General features: G+C 39.2%; 1 protein-coding gene across 3 annotated transcripts in view; it reads left to right on the top strand.

Annotated features, from left to right (window-relative positions):
- The window catches only part of MCCC1 (methylcrotonoyl-CoA carboxylase 1), a 59,319-nt gene extending 43,829 nt beyond the window's left edge, over window positions 1-15,490 (top strand). For 2 of the 3 annotated variants that reach the window (XM_032875447.1, XM_032875448.1), the window contains 6 exons: window positions 1,558-1,644; window positions 8,022-8,071; window positions 10,969-11,106; window positions 12,449-12,556; window positions 14,126-14,197; window positions 15,137-15,265. In XM_032875447.1, the coding sequence (XP_032731338.1) occupies window positions 1,558-1,644; window positions 8,022-8,071; window positions 10,969-11,106; window positions 12,449-12,556; window positions 14,126-14,197; window positions 15,137-15,265 (584 nt within the window). Of the gene's footprint in view, window positions 1-1,557; window positions 1,645-8,021; window positions 8,072-10,968; window positions 11,107-12,448; window positions 12,557-14,125; window positions 14,198-15,136 lie in introns of all 3 variants that reach the window. The other variant, XM_032875446.1, reaches the window with a different exon arrangement.
- Window positions 15,491-18,187: the final 2,697 nt, after the last annotated feature.

Genomic DNA, 18,187 nt, shown 5'->3' with positions numbered 1-18,187 from the left:
GTGGTTTTTATGTGAAGTACAATGGGTTCACATATCATGCATATGCCCCTAAAGACTTTTTAACCCATTAAATATAACTTAATTACTTGCCTAACAGTGTTGAGATGGATCTTTTTTCAGCCAAATGCTAGTTCCTTCCTACACCCTGTGCTGACTCCTTCCAAAGCTTTTTTAATTTGCCGCTCCTTTCGAGGTCCTACGTTCTTGTATTTTCTGTACTGTGGCAACTTCCTTGGTCCTAGGGACCAAAGACAGAGCACTGGAGACTCAGATTCTCTTGGGTTACCTGAGATTTATCATTGTGTTATTTCCTCCTTTCCTTTCCTATTCCATGCTCCAGTTTCTGGCAAACCAGAGACCTCAGTACTTCCTCGAATCAGAGGATCTGAGCACAGGAAGGACTGTGGCGGAGATTCCCGGTTGCTTCACACACACATCTCTGCTTCAGCACCCCCACTGCGTTGTTGCTCAACCTCTTCCTAACACCTCAGGAAGCTAAAATTTGTAACAAGAACTCATTAGCCTATTATGCTTTCAGTCAGCTCTTCATTTAAAAGTTCTTCCCTCAAAATTGAGCAAAATCTGAACCCTCCCAACTTGCTTCAGAATATTTACTTTAGGCTAACTCCTACCTTTGGAGCCAATAAGAAAAAAAAATAATAATCCATTTATCCTTTCATTATTTTTAGGATTATTATAGGATTTTCTTATTAGGATCTTTAATTTCTAGACTCATTCAAGAAAATTATATTGAAATCTTAAAATATATAACTACTTCTCATTTTGTCCTTTTACACTACATGAAAGGCCTCTAAATATGCCCACTCGGTGTTCCTAAGCCTGAACATAGCAGTGTTAGAATCGAGTATCCTTTTTTTTTTTCTAGATTATATTTATTTATTTGAGAGAGAGAGAGAGAACAAGCGTGAGAGGGAGAAGGTGCAGGGGGAGAAATAGGCTCCCCACTGAGCAGAGAGACAAACACCAGACTCGATCTCGGGTCTCCAGGATCATGACCTGAACCAAAGGCAGACACTAAACCAACTACCCACCCAGACACCCCAGAATCAAGTATCTTCTTACTCTCCTTCCTCTTTACAATTTATAACCAGCACACATTTGAGCCTCAGAAGAAATTGCTTCAGTTCAGCTGTGCTGTAACTCCTGGATATCGTCCAACAGAGGATGAACACACAAGCCTGTGGGCGGGACGAGTGACGCAGAAAGAGGCGAGGCGAGAGAGAAGTAGTGAGTGGTGGAGATTTTGGTGACCTGGAATGCATTTACCCAAGAAGGGGAGACCTCTGGGCTGCTTACGCCCCCAGAGGAAGAACGTTTCGGCTGCACACACTCTGATTTTTCAGAGAAGCTGGAATTTTTCACATGACATTTCCTGAGATGTAAATGAAAGTGTCTAATTTAAATTTAAAGCAGTAAGGACAAAGAGGACACATTTGAGCTACCAGCGTAGGGCTGGTGTTTTACATTTTCTTTTGTAAAGTATAAAGTCAGGCCTGTTGTTTGTAAATTTCTTGCTGAATTTTTATTTTCTTCTAGATCAGTACTCACCTTTTGCATCCAGCAGTGGAAGAAGACTGAATATCTCTTACACGAGAAACATAACTCTGAGGGATGGTAAAAACAGTAAGTAATGTTTTATTAAAAGAGGAATGTGTTTCAGAGAAATAGCTCATATTCACCTGGAATAAAAGGACCCATCCCAGTCACGGAGCAGTCAGTTACATTTTTGAAGCTCCCTAGTCTAACTAACCATTGGTAGGACTACCAGGATTGATGGGCTCAGGTGGTACAATTAGGAAGAGCTGACTGAAAGCATAATAGGCTAATGAGTTCTTGTTACAATTATCTTTCTTCTTTTTCCCTTTTTCTGTATTTTATAACTATTTGAAAAATATGTCATAAAACATAAGTAGCAAAATGACTAAAATAAAATATTCCAAGATGTTAGGTGACCATTGGGTAGCGGGATTTGAGGTGGTTGGTGTCCCACCCCAACCCTGCACAGGCCACTTCTTTATACTTCCTTTGTCTTGCAGTTTTTCTTCAGCAAGAATGTACTGCTTTTAAATACGAAGAACAGTATCCAAAACTACTCTAGGGAGAAGGATTACTCACCAGTCAGGCAGTGTTTTAGGTCGAAGTGGGTTATTAAGGAGCTATGGTTTATTAAGTGCCCGATCACATGTAAATTTTTATATTCACCAGAATAGGGGCACCTGGGTGGTTCAGTCAGCTAAACGTCCACCTTTAGCTCAGGTCATGACCCAGGATCCTGGACTCGAGCCCAGTGTCTGTTTGGCTGTCTGCTCAGCAGGGAGTCTGCTTCTCCCTCTCCCTCTGCCCCTTCCCACCGCTCTTACTCTCTTTCTCTCTGTCTCTCCCTCAAATAAGTAAAATCTTAAAAAAAAAAAAAAATGTCTTCACTATAATTGAATGAGGAGGAATCCCTACCATTCCCATGTACAGCTGATGAAACTGAGGTAGAGAAGGTGAAGTAATTTACTGAAGGTTTGTGACATTGACACTCAGCCTTTCTGATCTTGACGCCTATGCTGTTTTTATTTTTCCAGTGGAAAATTGATTTTTGACTGAAAGCTAATTTGAGTAGGCTGAGGGTGGGACTGATTTATTGTAATTTAAGCCAGGAGAGTCTGACATCAAAAATTTTAAATTTTTTATATATTTGTGACTGGAACAGTATATCAGAGGGATCAGAATCCCTTGATAGCAGTATCCCTTCTGCAGCAGGACGGTTTGCATGGGAAGTGACATTGGTGTGGAGTCAGAGCTGGGAGGGCTGCATAACCTTGAATGTGAAGTTTCATTGAACTGTGAAGGCGCCATTACAAAAAACGTGCCTACCAGGTGAAACAGAATCCTCCTGCTCGCTCATGGCAGTACCCTCCTCCCCAGACAGAGTAAGATCTTCTTTATCTCAACTCTCTGTAGACATCTGTTTGGTTTTTAGCAAATTCCTTTTTCACAGAAGTTGATTGGGTTACAGCTCTTGAGATCTTTTTTCATCCTGAACTTAGATGGTCATTACCTTCAGTGTGTTGCATACATGGAAAAAAAAATGTTTGCAAACATCCCTGATAGAGTAGCGGTCTACAAATGGTTAACCTATCCATTTTATGCTGGTATGTTTATTCATTTCATTCTAAAAAACAACGCCTCCGAAATCAGGGATGATCTTCTTCTAGACTCCTATATACCGAGTATATAGGTATCAGTAGCAGTAATGTTTCAGTGGCCTCTTCAACCTAAATTAAACAGAAAAATCGCATATGTGATTAAAATTCAAATGAGCCAGCTGTGTTATTTGGTATGGATCTTCACCAAGGCACTTAGCAGTGTTTTGAACTATGGTGCATTTCTTGGAAATTTTTAAAATTTTTAATTAGAGAATGAATTCATGATTGAAAACCAGCATGGTTGCTGTTCACTACATCCTTTTGGTGGTCTTTTTCAGCAGTGACCCAGGCCTGAATGTAACAGCTTTCAGAAATGTTCTGATGGGTGTCTGATAAATGCTAAGGAACAGTAGCCATGATTGAATGAGTGCATACACCAAACAGGAAGTCAGAAGGGCCAAGAAACAATTATGAATCTAAAGTAGAACCAACTCTTAATGATCTCAGTGCAAATGATCAAGTATTTTAAATACTTAAGGCTTGAAGAATATTCCTACTTTGTTGCTAGTGACTATGCTTCACAAAACCCTGCCCTACCCTCAATAATAAGAATAAGAATAATAGCTAAGATTTATTGAGTGTTTTGTATATGCCAGATATTAAGTGCTTTCCATGAATAATTACCATTTTCAGAACAGGCCAATGAAATTGGTGTTATTGTTAGTGTCAACTTTATAAATGGGGAACAAACTTAGAGAGATTAATAATTTTCTTAAAGTCATTTGAGAAGTAATTGGTGGAGCCAGAATTCAAACCCACACTCCAGGGTATATGTGCTAACCTAACACTGCACCATGCTACACTTCCATACCTTATTAAATATGTAAGAGGATGGGGTGCCTGGCTGGTTCAGTTGCTTGAGCAGGCAACTTGATCCCGGGGTCATGAGTTCAAGCCCCGCATTGGGCAAAGAATATGATTATTTATAGATTATATAGATTTTATCTATATTCTCTATAGATATATATAGATTATAGATTGATTATAGAAAATTAATTTAAAAAATAGAGAAGAGGATATTTAACATTCTCTTGTGGAGATTTAGAAATAACTAGGGGAGGGAAGAACAAATTCAGTTACCCATAACATATGAAAGGATTTATTCTTTTTGGTGCAAATGTAAATGGGATTGTTTTCTTTATTTCCCTTTCTGCTATTTCATTATTAGTGAATAGAAATGCAACAGATTTTTGTATGTTGGTTTACATATCCTACAACTTTATTGAATTCATTTATTAGATCTCATAGTTCTTTTGGTAGAGTCTTTAGGATTTTCTTTGTATTGTATCATATTATCTGGAAATAGATAATTACTTCTTCTTTATCAATTGAATGCCTTTTATTTATTTGCTTGTCTGATTGCTCTGGCTAGGACTTCCAGTACTATGTTGAATAAAAGTGGTGAGAGTGGACATCCTTGTCTTCTTCCTGACCTTAGTGGGAAAACTTTCAGCTTTTTATCATTGAGTATGATGTTAGCTGTGGGTTATCGATAGATGAATGGATAAAGAAGATGTGGCATATATACACAATGGAATACAACTCAGCCTTAAGAAAGAATGAAATCTTGCCATTTGTGACAACATAGATGGACTTAGACAGTGAAATGAGTGAAATAAGCCAGAGAAAGACAAATATCATATAATTTCACTTATATATGGATTCTAAAAAACAAAACAAGTGAACAAAAAAACAATGAAGAAACAAACACAAAACAAACTAATGGTTGCAGAAGGAGGGGGAGGCAGTGGATGAAATGGTGAAGGGGATTAAGAGGTACAAACTTCTAGTTATACAACAAGTAAGTCATAGGAATGAAAAGTACAGCATAGGGAATATAGTCAATAATATAATACACATCAGGGTAAGCATTTCATAATGTATATAATTGCTGAATTCACTATGTTATATACCAGAAACTAATTTAATATTATATACCAACTATAATTCAAATTTTTAAGAAATTTTTTAAAAGAATTTAGTTTTCCTGGCAATGTGTTTATTGTGATTCTGTTGGCATTCCTGTAATCTGAATATATTTCATATTTCATAAATTGAAAAAAACCCTAATGTTTAATTGGTGCATTTTCTCTTAAGAAGGGTTGAAAGATATAGGCAAGGTTTAGGTTGGAGAGGTTTCATTTACTCATATGTTCATTACAAAGTTTTCAAAAAAACAGATGTTTTGAGTAATGTGAAAAAGAAGAAAAAACATGTCTTTGTCCCTACTTTTCTCTCTTTAGGAATTCACCACCTAGCAAAAAAAGGAGAAATGGGTATGTTGGAAAGATAGGTCGTGTGGTGGTTAATAATGCAGACCCTAGGGAAACCTGGAGGGTGTGTTGGTTAGGCTCCAACTCTTGGTTTGGGCTGAGGCCCTGAGGCCCCTAAGGGTCATGGGATTGAGCCCCACACTGGACTTCACAGTCAGCACGGAGTCTGCTTGGGACTCCCCTCTCTCTCTGTTTCACTGTGCTCTCTCTCTGTCTCTAAAATAAATAACTAAATCTTTAAAAAAATAAAATAAAATAAACATAATGCAGACCTTGGGGTTAGGCTGTTATGAGTGTGATCCTGGTTCCTCTGTTGTCTGTAACCCTTGGGCAAGACACACACTCTCTCTAAGCGTCAAGGTCAAGGTCCTCAACCATAAATAGGAATGATAGTAATAGTTACTTCCTTGGGTTGTTGTGGATATTAAATGAGACAATAGAAAGCTCGTCGTGCAGCATATAGGAAGCAGTCAGTAGACATTAGCTGTTCTCCTCCTCATCATCATCATGGTGAAACTATCCCCTTGCTACTATTGAAAGACAAAGTAGATATATATGTCACATGTTAATAAAAAAAAAGTTGGAAAAATAAATAAAAAGTTTTAAGTTGGTTTCAGAACAATATGTTTAAGAATATACTATTTTTATAAAAGAAAAATATAAGTTTGTGCATTCTGAAAGGACTCGCATTAGAGAGTTTAACAGTAGTTACAGTAGGCAATAGAGAGGACTTTCCATTTTTACTTTATATGCTTCAGTATTTGACTTTTGTGAAGTTTTATTTTTGTACTTTTTTAAAAAACAGCTGATAAAGAGAAAAATCATTCTGTCATAAAACTGGATGAGGGAAGAATCATAATGGTGTTTTATATGCAAATATTTAATGAAGTGTTCGGAGGAGAGTAAATTCATTCCAGCTAGACAGACTTTCCCAGGGACCATGACTGAGCATGACATGACCGAGGGGCGAGGTTTCAGTTTGGTATGGCTGGGGACTGACAGCGTGTTGAAGGGGAGCATGAGCAAAGGGGCACAGCAGGGGCAAGACTGGAGGCACATAATGGAGAACATTAATTAGCCCATTTTCCCATTTGGTTGTAATATAGGACCCTATGGAAGAAGGGTGGGAAGTAAGACTGAGAGGTCAGGGCCTTCAATACCAGCCCAAGTATTCTGATTATAGTGGAGACACATTAGGAAGCATCAGCTGGGAGGGCTGAGACAGGAAGCAGGAAGTCCCAAGAAGACTTCAGTGTTACCAAGGCCTGCCTTCCCCCTGAATCCGGTTTGAGTGGGGAATGAGAGGAAGACATGAGTAGGACAGATAGGAAAGAATTTGGCAGCTTTGTAGCGACTATCAAATGTGGAAAGGAAAGGAGAAAGTAAGAATGACAGGTTTTCAACCTGGATGACAAGGAAAGTAGTAGCGCCGGTCATGGAGCTCACAGGGTGAGAGGGAAGGCGGGAAGAGCGGGGAGATGATTTATTGGGCCCTACATATTCACTTTAAGGTGCAATAGAGCATCCAGCTGGGAATGACTAATCAGAGTTCTGGAGAAGGAAGGTCAGGGCTGGAAATAGATTTGAGCTGGCAGCATCAAAATGGTGGTTAAAGTATCAGGAGTGGATGAAATGACTTTGGTCTGCATTTTCTCGGCCGCAAAACTTTTGATTTCCATCTCCTAGAAAGGTCTTCTCCAACCACCCACCCCCACATCCATCGCCTAGGAAAGTCCTTAACCAATTCTGTGTTCACATAATACTATGAAATACATATTGTATTTGTATCCTCTGTTACAGTTTGCAAAGCACTTTCACATTTAGTAAATTATTGTTACATTCTCATAACCATTTAATGGGTCAGAATGGACCAGGAAATCAGGACTCTGAGATTTGAAATGATTTAGTCAAGATCACAGAGGTGATCATGCCACAGATGGCAGCTTTGGGTCTTAAACCAGAATTACTCTCTTCCAATCCATTGCATTTCCTACTTTAACACTGCAACTTTTCTTGTTGAAGGAAAATCATCTAAAATATCCTACAACATTAGAAGAGCTAAAACTCCCACTTTTTAAAAAATTTGAATTTCAGTGTAGTTAACATACAGTGTTGTATTAGTTTCAGGTATACAGTAGAGTGATTCAGCAATTCTATACATTACTCAGTGCTCATCATGATAAGAGCACTCTTAATTCCAATCACCTGTTTTGGGTGATTTCCCCCCTTCCCCCCACCCCCGCACCACCAGCCTCCCCTCTGGTAACCACCAGTTTATTTTCTATAGTTAAGAGACCTCTAAAACTCCATGTTTTGTTGGTTGTTTGTTTTTAAAGAAACCTTTGAAATTCACCTTTATTGGAACCTGCCTATAGACTTTTTTTCTTTAATCTTTATTTTCCGAGAGTTAAAAGGTGTTAACATCCCTAACTGATGGTTATCTTTAAGGCTGAAAGAGATTTGTAGAATGTCAGTTACTGAATAAATGATTGTCTTCTAATTTTTCTTCAATTTTCCCCCTTTTTCCATAAAGATGTAGCCATAGCTGTAACATATAACCATGATGGGTCGTATAGCATGCGGGTAAGTCTTACTGGTTTTGTTCTACAGTTTAGAGCTAAATCTGATCTCTTCCATACAGAGAAGGGTTTTGTTTTTTGTTTTTGTATTTTTTACACTCTGGTTTCTCCTAAGCCAGTGACCAGTATGACTATAGTTGGAGGGTGCCATGTGCTTTTATTTCAGACCAATTTGATGAAATTACCCCCTCTCCGGTTCTGATTGTCTCCTCAATTTGGCTGTGGTTCCCTTAAGAATGAAAACTTGTAAAAAAAAAAAAAAAATAGTAATAATAGCTTTGAATCAGACTCCTGACAAGTCTCTAAAGTATGTGCATGTATTTACATCTAAAGCAGCCATTCTCAAACTTTTTGGTCTCAAAATCCGTGTACACCCTTCAAAATTATTAAGACTCCCCAAGGAGCTTTTGTGTTAATTACATGTATTAATATTTACCATTTAGAAAGTTAAATCAAGCATACTTTTATTTCTTACTATTCTTTTTAATGTATATTTTAAAAATTATATATTAAATTTATCATATTAGACATTGTTTTACAAGCATCACCACCACCCATCTCCTCTTTTCTCTTGCAAAACTGACAATTTGTACCCATTAAACAGTAACACTCCACTTGCCCTTTTCCACCTCCCTCTCCTTCCAGCCTCTGTTAGCCACCATCCTACTTTTCTGGGTCTATGAATTTGACTACTTTAAGTACCTCATATAAATGAAATCATTCAGTATTTGTCCTTCTGCGACTGGCTGTTTCACTTAGCATGTCTTCAAGGTTCTTCTGTGTTGTAGCATATGTTCGGTGTTCATCTGTCGAGTGATACTGCATTGCCTCTCTATACCACACTTTTGTTTATTCATTCATCTCTTGATGGAGACTTGGGTTGCTTCTGCCTTTTGCCTATTGTGGATAATGGTGCTACGTACGTGGGGGACGAATACCTCTTTGAGACCCTGTTCTCAATCCTTTTGGGCATATACTCATAAATAGAATTGCTAGATCATATGGTCATGTTCTATTTTTAATTTTTTGAAGAACTGTTTTCCACAGTGACTGCACCATTTCATGTTCCTACCAACAGTGCACAGGGTTCCCTTTTCTCTGCATCCTCGCCAACATTGATTTTCTGTTTCTTTTTTTCTTCTTCATAATAGCCATCCTAATGGGTATGAAGTGTTATCTCACTGTGGTTTTGATTTGCATTTCCATAATGAATAATGATGTTGAGCATCTTTTCATATGCTAATTGGCCATTTGTGTATCTTCTTTGAAGAAATGTCTATTCAAGTCCTTTGCCTCTTTTTTAACTCAGGTTGGGTTTTGTTGTTGTTGTTGTTGAGTTGTAGGATAAATTGAGAAAATTTAAAACCTAAGATTACACAAGCACATGTTCCATTAGCTGTCAGGGTAACATCACATGCTCTGCAGTCTCTAGAAAATCCCAGTGTATATTCATGAGAGAACGAGGGTTAAAAAAGGCCAGAAACGTTAGTGTTATTATGAAGTGGTTTGCAGACCCCAGGGGATCTGCAGATCATACTTTGAGAATCCCTATCAAAAAGTGTTCATGGTAGTCCTCAATTAAAAGAAGTCCTTACACTGACAAAATAAAATGCTGCAAGGGATTTAAAAAAATAACAACAGTAATCTGAGAACGCAACCAAATTCCTATATAGTAAGGTACAAATTCATAGAGCAGAATAAATCACTTTTAATATGAGCCAAGAGACTTTAAGTCCTACAAAAATGATTGATTAAGGATATGCTGCAGATCTGCCAAGTGCCATGAGATACCATTTTTGTTTCACTGAGATTCAGAAAAACTGGGAAGTCTATGAGGGTTGTAATTCATATTGGTCCCTCGGGTTTGGGGACCCCTTCTTATTCCCTTGGTAAAGTCAACTACAGATTTGTTCTAATCTGCTCTTTGAACTATATTCACAATTTTAGAATGAGCTTGTGTAAACCTTTAACCAAAACTGTTCCCGATCTAACCTTTATGTCCTGAGAATTTCACAAACATTCAAATGGCTGTTTTAGTAGGTTACAAAACCCAGTAAATGTCATATTTAACTTAGGATAGATGAGAACCGGCGTATAAATACTACGGTGTAACCTGGTTCACCTCAGCTTCTATAATATATTTGAAAAGAATAGCCATGGGACTTTGACAGTAACCCCGTGGGAATTGAAATGAAACATAGAGAAGATTTAAATGGATTTCCTGTGTGTAAAGGAATTTTTTTTTCTTGGGTGTGTATGTGAGAAAACATTTTTTAAAACAGAAAGGTTTCGTGTCCCTTTGTCAGCTTCCCTGAAAGATCAAGTGTGAAATCTGTTCTTTGGCATTTTCTCTTACAGTGAGAAAACTGTGGCTAGTCTCCAGCTAATTTATCTTCTTAAACTCAAAACTGAAACCCATAAATTTTAGCTACATATTGGAGAGAGAAAAGACGTACCATCTAATTAGGTGGTTCTGGCTTTTTTCTTTACTAACATTGGCATAGTAAAGCCAAATTTGACTTCAGGTACTCAGATATGAATTCTAACGTGTAATATAGTCAACTGAATTTTAATAATCTTGCTTAATTTGATTTGTATTTCTATTTCATGTTTTTATTGTTATTCTGAACATTTATCTGTAGCATTAACAGTGCTATAGATAAGTTATCTGTTTTTTTTTTCTTTTAATTATCATATGTTGTTTCTATTCAGAGTACTTTGTTTATGAGTCTTAAGTTCCTACATGGCTTTTTTAAAAAAAAATATATTTCACCTGTTACCTTTTGAAACTATTAATAGTAAAGAATTGACTCTGATTTTATTAATTCTATAGGGTGGTTTATTTATTTTAAGGATCTTATTTTTCTCTTTTCTTTTTCTTTTTTTTTTTTTTTTTTTCAGATTGAAGATGAAACTTTCCAAGTCCTTGGTGATCTTTGTACTGAGGGAGACTGCACTTACCTGAAATGTTCTGTTAATGGAGTTGCTAGTAAAACTAAGCTAATTATCCTGGAAAATACTATTTACCTATTTTCCATGGTAACGTCTCTTTTTTTATAATAACACTGTTGAGGTCTGAGAGAACATTGCTTGACCAGAGGCACCCCACTGAAACATTAGGAAGACCCTGCTTCCTTCCATCACTGCTATGACCTTCCCTCTGTGTCACCCTCTCCACCCTGTTTCTTTGCCACATTCCTGCTCTCCCTGGTTCTTTTATTCACACAGCTCCTCACTGATAGACATATATCCATTCTCTGCCTTTAATTCTAAAACAAGTCCTGACACCCTACTTGTCAGAGAGTGTCTCACTGCCCAGTGTGCAGTATTTTGTCAGGCATTTGGTGCCTGAATACTTTTGCAACCACCATCCTCCTGGCACTTGGAATTCTGGGCATTTGGGAGGAGGTGACCATTGAGGAAAGAGTCTGTGGAACTAATATTCCTTGTGGGGAAGGTGGGCATTAGGGAAGTAGTGGGGGTTAATGGTGATGTCTTGGCAATCAAAGGATGGTTGGTGATTGAGGCAGACGTGGCATAGGTTTGGATCAGAGCATGTCTCCTGTCTTATTGGTCCCATTTAGGAGCCTGCTGCCTGATGAGCCCATAGTTTCTACATGGGCAGAAAAGAAAATGTATTATCAAATACACTGTGGCCTCTTCAGAGTCTTCTCACATTTGAGAACCCGCTTATAGATCATACTCCTTTGTGATCAGACGCCTTTAGTATTCCAGTAGTTAAACTACTTACCGTATAGAGAGTCAAGGATGATCTCACATGATCAGGCATTCCTTTCCATAGTTACTCTGCTATAACAATATGGTGGTGGAGGCAGTATGGTAGAGTGGTGACGAGTAGGAGTTCTGGAATGTGAAGCTGCTTTGGTTCAAATCCTGGCTTTACCTTGGAACAGGTGTGTGAGCTAGGGCTAGTTAAACTCTCTGGCTTCAGTTCCCCCTTCTCTAAACAGGAAAAATAACAGTATCTACCTACCTCATAAGCTTCCTATGACGATCAATGAATATATATATATATATATATGGCAGTTAAGAACATTTCCTGGCTTTGACCAAGCACTTGAAGTGGGGATGCTGCCCAAAATGGCTTTCAGACAGTGGCTATCTTTTTGTCAACAGTTAAATACATTAAATCCTTTAATTCCCTGTGAGGCATGATGCCATCACTCCTTTATATGATGGGAAACCAAGACTGAGAGGGGGTTAATAATTTGCTTAAGGTCACCAAGCTAGATTAGAACCCTTGTGTTAAAGATGACTAATAGTTAACAAATAGCTTGAAAATAGTCATTATCTTAGGTATATTAATAAAACTGCAGTGGTTTGATCTTGATTTCATTTCTAGTTTGTTTTCTATTTATAGGAAGGAAGTACTCAGATTGGCATTCCAGTCCCCAAATACTTGTCTTCAATGAGCTCAGATGGAACTCAGGAAGGAGCCATAGCTCCTATGACGGGTACCATTGAAAAGGTAATCACATGAACGTATGTAGACGGATGTTCAGTAAGGCCCGGTAAATGGCATATACATCATTTTTCCCTCTCCAAATCTTTCCGATTGGAAAACATCCTACTCCGGAAAACAAGAGATGGGGGCACCTGGCTCCCTCAGTAGATAAAAGTATGTGTCTCGGAGTTGTAAATTCAAGCACCATGTTTTGTGCAGAAATGAGTTAAAAATAAAATCTTTAAAAAAGAGAAAACAAGAGGCTATGATAGATTCAAGTTCTCTGTTCAGTCTTCAGTGAAAATATCCATTTACCTAATTTATGATACTATTATCTTTGAAAGTGGCAATTTCCATCAAAGTACAAATAATCTAAATTTGTCTTTTTATGATTAAAATGGATCATTCATCAAGCATTAGCCAAAGGGCTGTTTTTTAATGTTAACAGCAAACAATTTAAAATAACATTTTTTCTAATGTACCTAACTGCATGTATGTTAAAATAAAATTTGAAAGGCTGGTACTGGTGAAGAACAATGAGCTTTGGTGTTGAATGCTGTATGTGTCAGAGTTAAGATTCATACTGAAATAACTTCAAATAGTGGTGGATCAGTAGTCTTCTTGTTACACACTTGAATATAGTAGAGTCCCTGTAAATGCATCTAAGTCATAAAAACTCAACTCTGTATTCTTGGTACCCAAAAAGAAGAAAAAGAAAATAACCATTTAAGTAGTGAAAATGATTGCACCCACCACTCCCCTCTACAGATGTTTGCCCCAAAGGGAGTATAAGCTCAGAGACTTGGATCACTCAGTCTCCATTCCCATGGACATTCCATAATGTGGCATCTTTGCACACCTGTGGGGAAAAGATTTTCCCCATAACTGCCCCCTAGACTATGGATTCCACCAAGCACTATTACGGCATCATCTAGCGTTGGGTGATTTGAGGGCTTTCAGAGGTGTTTCTCATTTTTCACACTTTGGGCTCTATACATTGACTCTAGAACCTAACTCCACTGTGTGATGTTTCCAGAAACTGCTTCATCACCATGTTAACCAAGAAGACAGTGAGACATGGGATATATGAGTTCATTTATACATGTAAAAAGGAAAATAGAGATTTTTTTCCATGGTTGCCAATAAGTTTAATTCTTTCACATGAAGATAGTCTATGCATTTACTACACAGGGGCCTCAAAGCTAGGAGCACTATAAAATCAGGAAAACCAGGCATGACCCTCCAATGCCTATAATATTGAAGTATATTGGTTCTTCCTTGGTCGTATGGCTTGTCTGTACATATGTGAAAACAGAAAAGGATCTCAAGATATATAAAGCATATTCATCCAATTCCAGGAAAACTAGAGGGTTTGAGGATGGAGGTGAGGAGCTAAACAGTGCTCCCCAAAGGCATGAGGGCCAGCAATGCCAGATTGACGAGTAGGTCTCTGATTGGCCCCAGCACCCGTCTTTGGCAGATGAGACAACCACATAGATCCGTACTTCCACTGTATGCATCCTTACACCAACTCTGTAGACCATGAGGGACCTCTGTCTTTTTCAGTATTAACCTGTCACTCTTAATTTCTAGATATTTGTGAAAGTTGGAGACAAAGTAAAAGCTGGAGATTCTCTAATGGTTATGATTGCCATGAAAATGGAGGTAATGAAATCACAAGCTCACTTGCCAGTTAAACTTCGGGAACTTTCAGACCTAATTGGCTTTTTGCTTTATTTTATAAGTTAATACCATTTTAAATAGTAAGAGCCATGGGTTGATGAACCATTAACTGCAGGACATAAAACCAAACCACACTTCTTTTAAATAGGTTTTCATTTTAATTTTGTGAAACAGCATTTGTCAGTTCTGATACTGAAATTAAAGAAATTATCAGTAGCTTAAATTCAGGCAGTACCCCAGCTGATTGTTAAGCTGTTGGTATTTTCTAAGACCAAACTTGGGATGCCAAGCATCAGTATCAGGGTGAAAACCTCAGTCAAACTAGATGAGCTCCTGAGGTTTGTAGATGGTTGGAAATTGTAGGCCGGTAGTTCTCAGCCTGGCCATATATTACAGTCACCTGATGGGGAGAGCTTTTCCAAACTACTTCCCCAGAATGGCTGAATTGGGATCTCCTGTGCTGGGGCCCAGGGATTGATAGTTTTATTCAACAGCTTCTCAAGTGAGACTCTGCGGTGAAGCTTGTGGCAAAATACCAGGTAGGCCAGAGTGTCCCAGTCAGTGACCTTGAGTGCGATACAGGTGCGTCAGAATAGTGACTCCTGACAGCCCCAAAGCACACCATAAAAATGTTACTTTCTCTGGGGTTATGGATATTGTGGAGGGTATGTGCTATGGTGAGAGCTGTGAAGTGTGTAAACCTGGCGATTCACAGACCTGTACCCCTGGGGCTAATAATAATGTTTATTGAAAAAATGAAAAACAATTTTTTTTAAATGTTACTTTCTCTGGGTGCTCTGGTATCTAAAAGCTGGAAAAACTTCAAAACAACCGGCTTTTTTACTTTCCATCTCTCTTGCCTTGCTGCGTGCTCAGTCTTCGTTGGTATTGCAGTCACTGTCCTGTTTTGTGTCCCTGCAGCACACCATAAAGGCTCCAAAGGATGGCACGATCAAGACCGTGTTCTACAAAGAAGGTTCTCAGGCCAACAGACACTCTCCTTTAATCGAGTTTGAGGAAGAGGCATCTGACCAAAGAAAAGCAAAATAAACTCCGTCAAAGAAATGCCCCGTTAAGCAGTATCTTCAGTATAGTATCTATGCCAAAAAGAGAAAGTGCCTTCCTGCTTTTCTCGGAGTCTAATAAGCAGCAGTTTTACTAAATGATTATTATTAAGCTAAAACACCTTTTTATCTTTGAGAATCATGTACTTGGGTCACCACTACAATAAATCATCTCAAAATATTTCATACTAATAAACCGAATTATACTTTATTGGAAGCTAATATAGTTTGTTTCTGCCTCAAATATTATACACTGTAATGTCCTTTAGGAAGGCAAGTAGCACTTTGATCAAAAGAGGAGGACTGGAGGAAGAAAGGTGGTTTAAATTATTTCCCATTTAAAATCATGATGAAAATAGGCATATTTCAGAGACAGAAGCAAATCTGAAAACATGATTGAGTTGAACGTAATTTTCCTGGGGCACCTGGGTGGCTCAGTCAGATACGCGTGTTGGACTCCTGATTTCTGCTGAAGTTGTCATCTCAGGATTGTGAGTTCAAGCCTCACATCTGGCTCCACGCTGGGCGTGGAGCCTGCTTAACATTCTCCTGGGCGCCTGGGTGGCTCAGTTGGTTTGGTGTCTGACTCTTGATTTCAGCTCAAGTCATGATCTCAGCGTCGCGAGATCCGGCTCTGCATCTGGCTCGCACTCAGCGGAGTCTGTTCTCCCCGCCTCCTCTGCCCCTCCCCCAACTCGTGCATGCGCCCTCTCTCTAACTAAATAAGATCTTAAAAAAAAAAAAAAAAAAAAAATTCTCAGGGCAGCTGGGTGGCTCAGTCAGTTAAAGTACACCTTCAGTTCAGTTCCTGATCCCAGGATCCTGGGATTGAGCTCTACATCTGGCTCCCTGCTTGGTGGGGACCCTGCTTCTCACTCTCCCTTTGCTGTTCCTCCCCTGTGTGTATGTGTGTCAGATAAATAAAATCTTTAAAAAATTAAAAATTAAAAAGTTCATTCTCCCTCTCCTTTTACCTCTGCCCCCTCTCTCCTGCTCTAAAGAAGAAAGAAAGAGAAAAGGGAAGGAAAGAGAAAATGAATGGGGTGCCTGGGTGGCTCAGCTGGTTAAGTGACTGCCTTTGGCTCAGATTACGAGCTCAGGGTCGTGGAATCGAGCTCTGTATTAATCTCCCTCCTCAGCGGGGAGCCTGCTTCTCCCTCTCCCTATGCCGCTCCCCATGCTTTTGTGCTCTATCTCTGTTGTAAATAAATTAAAAAAAAAAAAAAAGAGTAAGGTGGGTTCCACATCCAAAAACAGATGTGCCCAACTGAAATAGAGGGTACTTGAGGCCTATAAGAGAAGATGTGTGGAATTTAGTTTGGGGCCAAACTAACTGGCAAGGAAGACCCCTTTTGGATTTTTACCTTGCAAGTAGCAGTTACATTGAATTGTTTCTTAGCAGGGAACACAGTGATTTGTAGAAAATTTGGCTAGTAGAGCCCTTTTAAGAAACTTTGACATTATTTCACAAGGTTAAACATTTGCATACTCTATGACCTAACTTCTAGAAATGCACAAACGCTCTTGTGCACCGAGAATGTTCATAGCCACGTTACCCATAACACTGGAAACAATCCCGGTTGGTCGGCAGGAGAAGGGATAAATAACTCTGGTATGGCACACAATGGAATACTATCTAACAACAAAATAAACAGGCTAAGAACATCAGGCATGGGTTTTGGAATCATAAATTTAAAGACCGGGATAAGCTTCGGGCATTAATCAGGCCAGTGGTTGAGACAGGTGAGGCCTATAGAGCTAGATGCAGGGTACTGGAAATGTTCCAGGCCTGACCAGTTGGTTGGTTATATTCATGCAATTATGTTTCATAACCTATTACATAGAAACTTTTCATAATTCAAATAATATTTTTAAAAATTTCGTCGGGCAGCAATATGAATGTGGACAGAGGAGGAAAAAACTAGAGCCTAGAAAACCAGTTAGGCATGGGGTCATAAAGGACAAGGCCATCTCAAACACAGCTTTTAAAAATCTATTTTTAGCAACAGAGGCTTTGCCTGGATCCAAGCAAAACTGTCTACAGAGGGAAAAGCAAAGGTATCCTGGTGGAAATTTGGGGTTGCTATTTTCTCCCTTTCATCTCTTTCATGGAACAAGATCGAGCTCTCATTTCCTTGTTACTTGACTCTCTTGGTCATAGGTAATAGCGTGCATAGGAGGAATTTCAAGCCCGCCAGCCCAATTACCCACATATTGGTGGAATCCTTTGAGAGCATCGCCAGCTGTGGTGCTGTGAGAGCAGGGTTCCTGATTACATGTGACTGCATCTGTTCCTTCTAAAGACCATTTGCGGTAGACCAGGGCCTCTGGAAACCAAAATGGCAAGAAATGGTTTTTGCTCCCACCCTAATTAATGGAAAATGGGATCCAGCTATGTAGAAAAATGTCCTCTAACTGATAGTATGATATACCTGTGCACTGGGTGCCATGGCGGGGGTCAGGTGAGTGGCATAATCACGTCTACTTTAAAGGGGCCGGGAGGCTGAAGGAGAGGCGGTGACATCTGACCTGGGCTTTGGAGTACAGCCATTTGCCAGCAGAGAAAGAAGGTAAGATAAGGCCGCCACAGGGAGAGGGACTGGCAAGGGCTAATAATAACAGTAAGGCGTGAAAGTGCACACGGCGTTCAGGGCACAGAGCCATCCAGCTTGGGCTGGGTCACGGGTGCAGCAGAGAGGGGCTTGGGGAAGTGGCTGCCCAGCAGGGAAAGCACTTGATTCTGGAGGCAGTTGGGAGCCCTGGAGGTTTTCAAACAACGTTTTTCAAAGTTGTTTCTGTCCACAGTCTGGAGCACAGACTGGAAAGTGGAGTAAGCCCAGAGACAGTGAGTAAGTCCAAAAGAGGCACCAAATACGGATGCCTGAGTTGGATGGCTCAGGCGGAGAAG

This window comes from Lontra canadensis, unplaced genomic scaffold (genome assembly GCF_010015895.1).
Source record: "Lontra canadensis isolate GAN:19392208 unplaced genomic scaffold, GSC_riverotter_1.0 scaffold56, whole genome shotgun sequence".
Classification (NCBI taxonomy): domain Eukaryota; kingdom Metazoa; phylum Chordata; class Mammalia; order Carnivora; family Mustelidae; genus Lontra; species Lontra canadensis.
The sequence above is the reverse complement of the archived record's forward strand: the minus strand, read 5'-3'. Positions and strand labels throughout refer to the sequence as shown.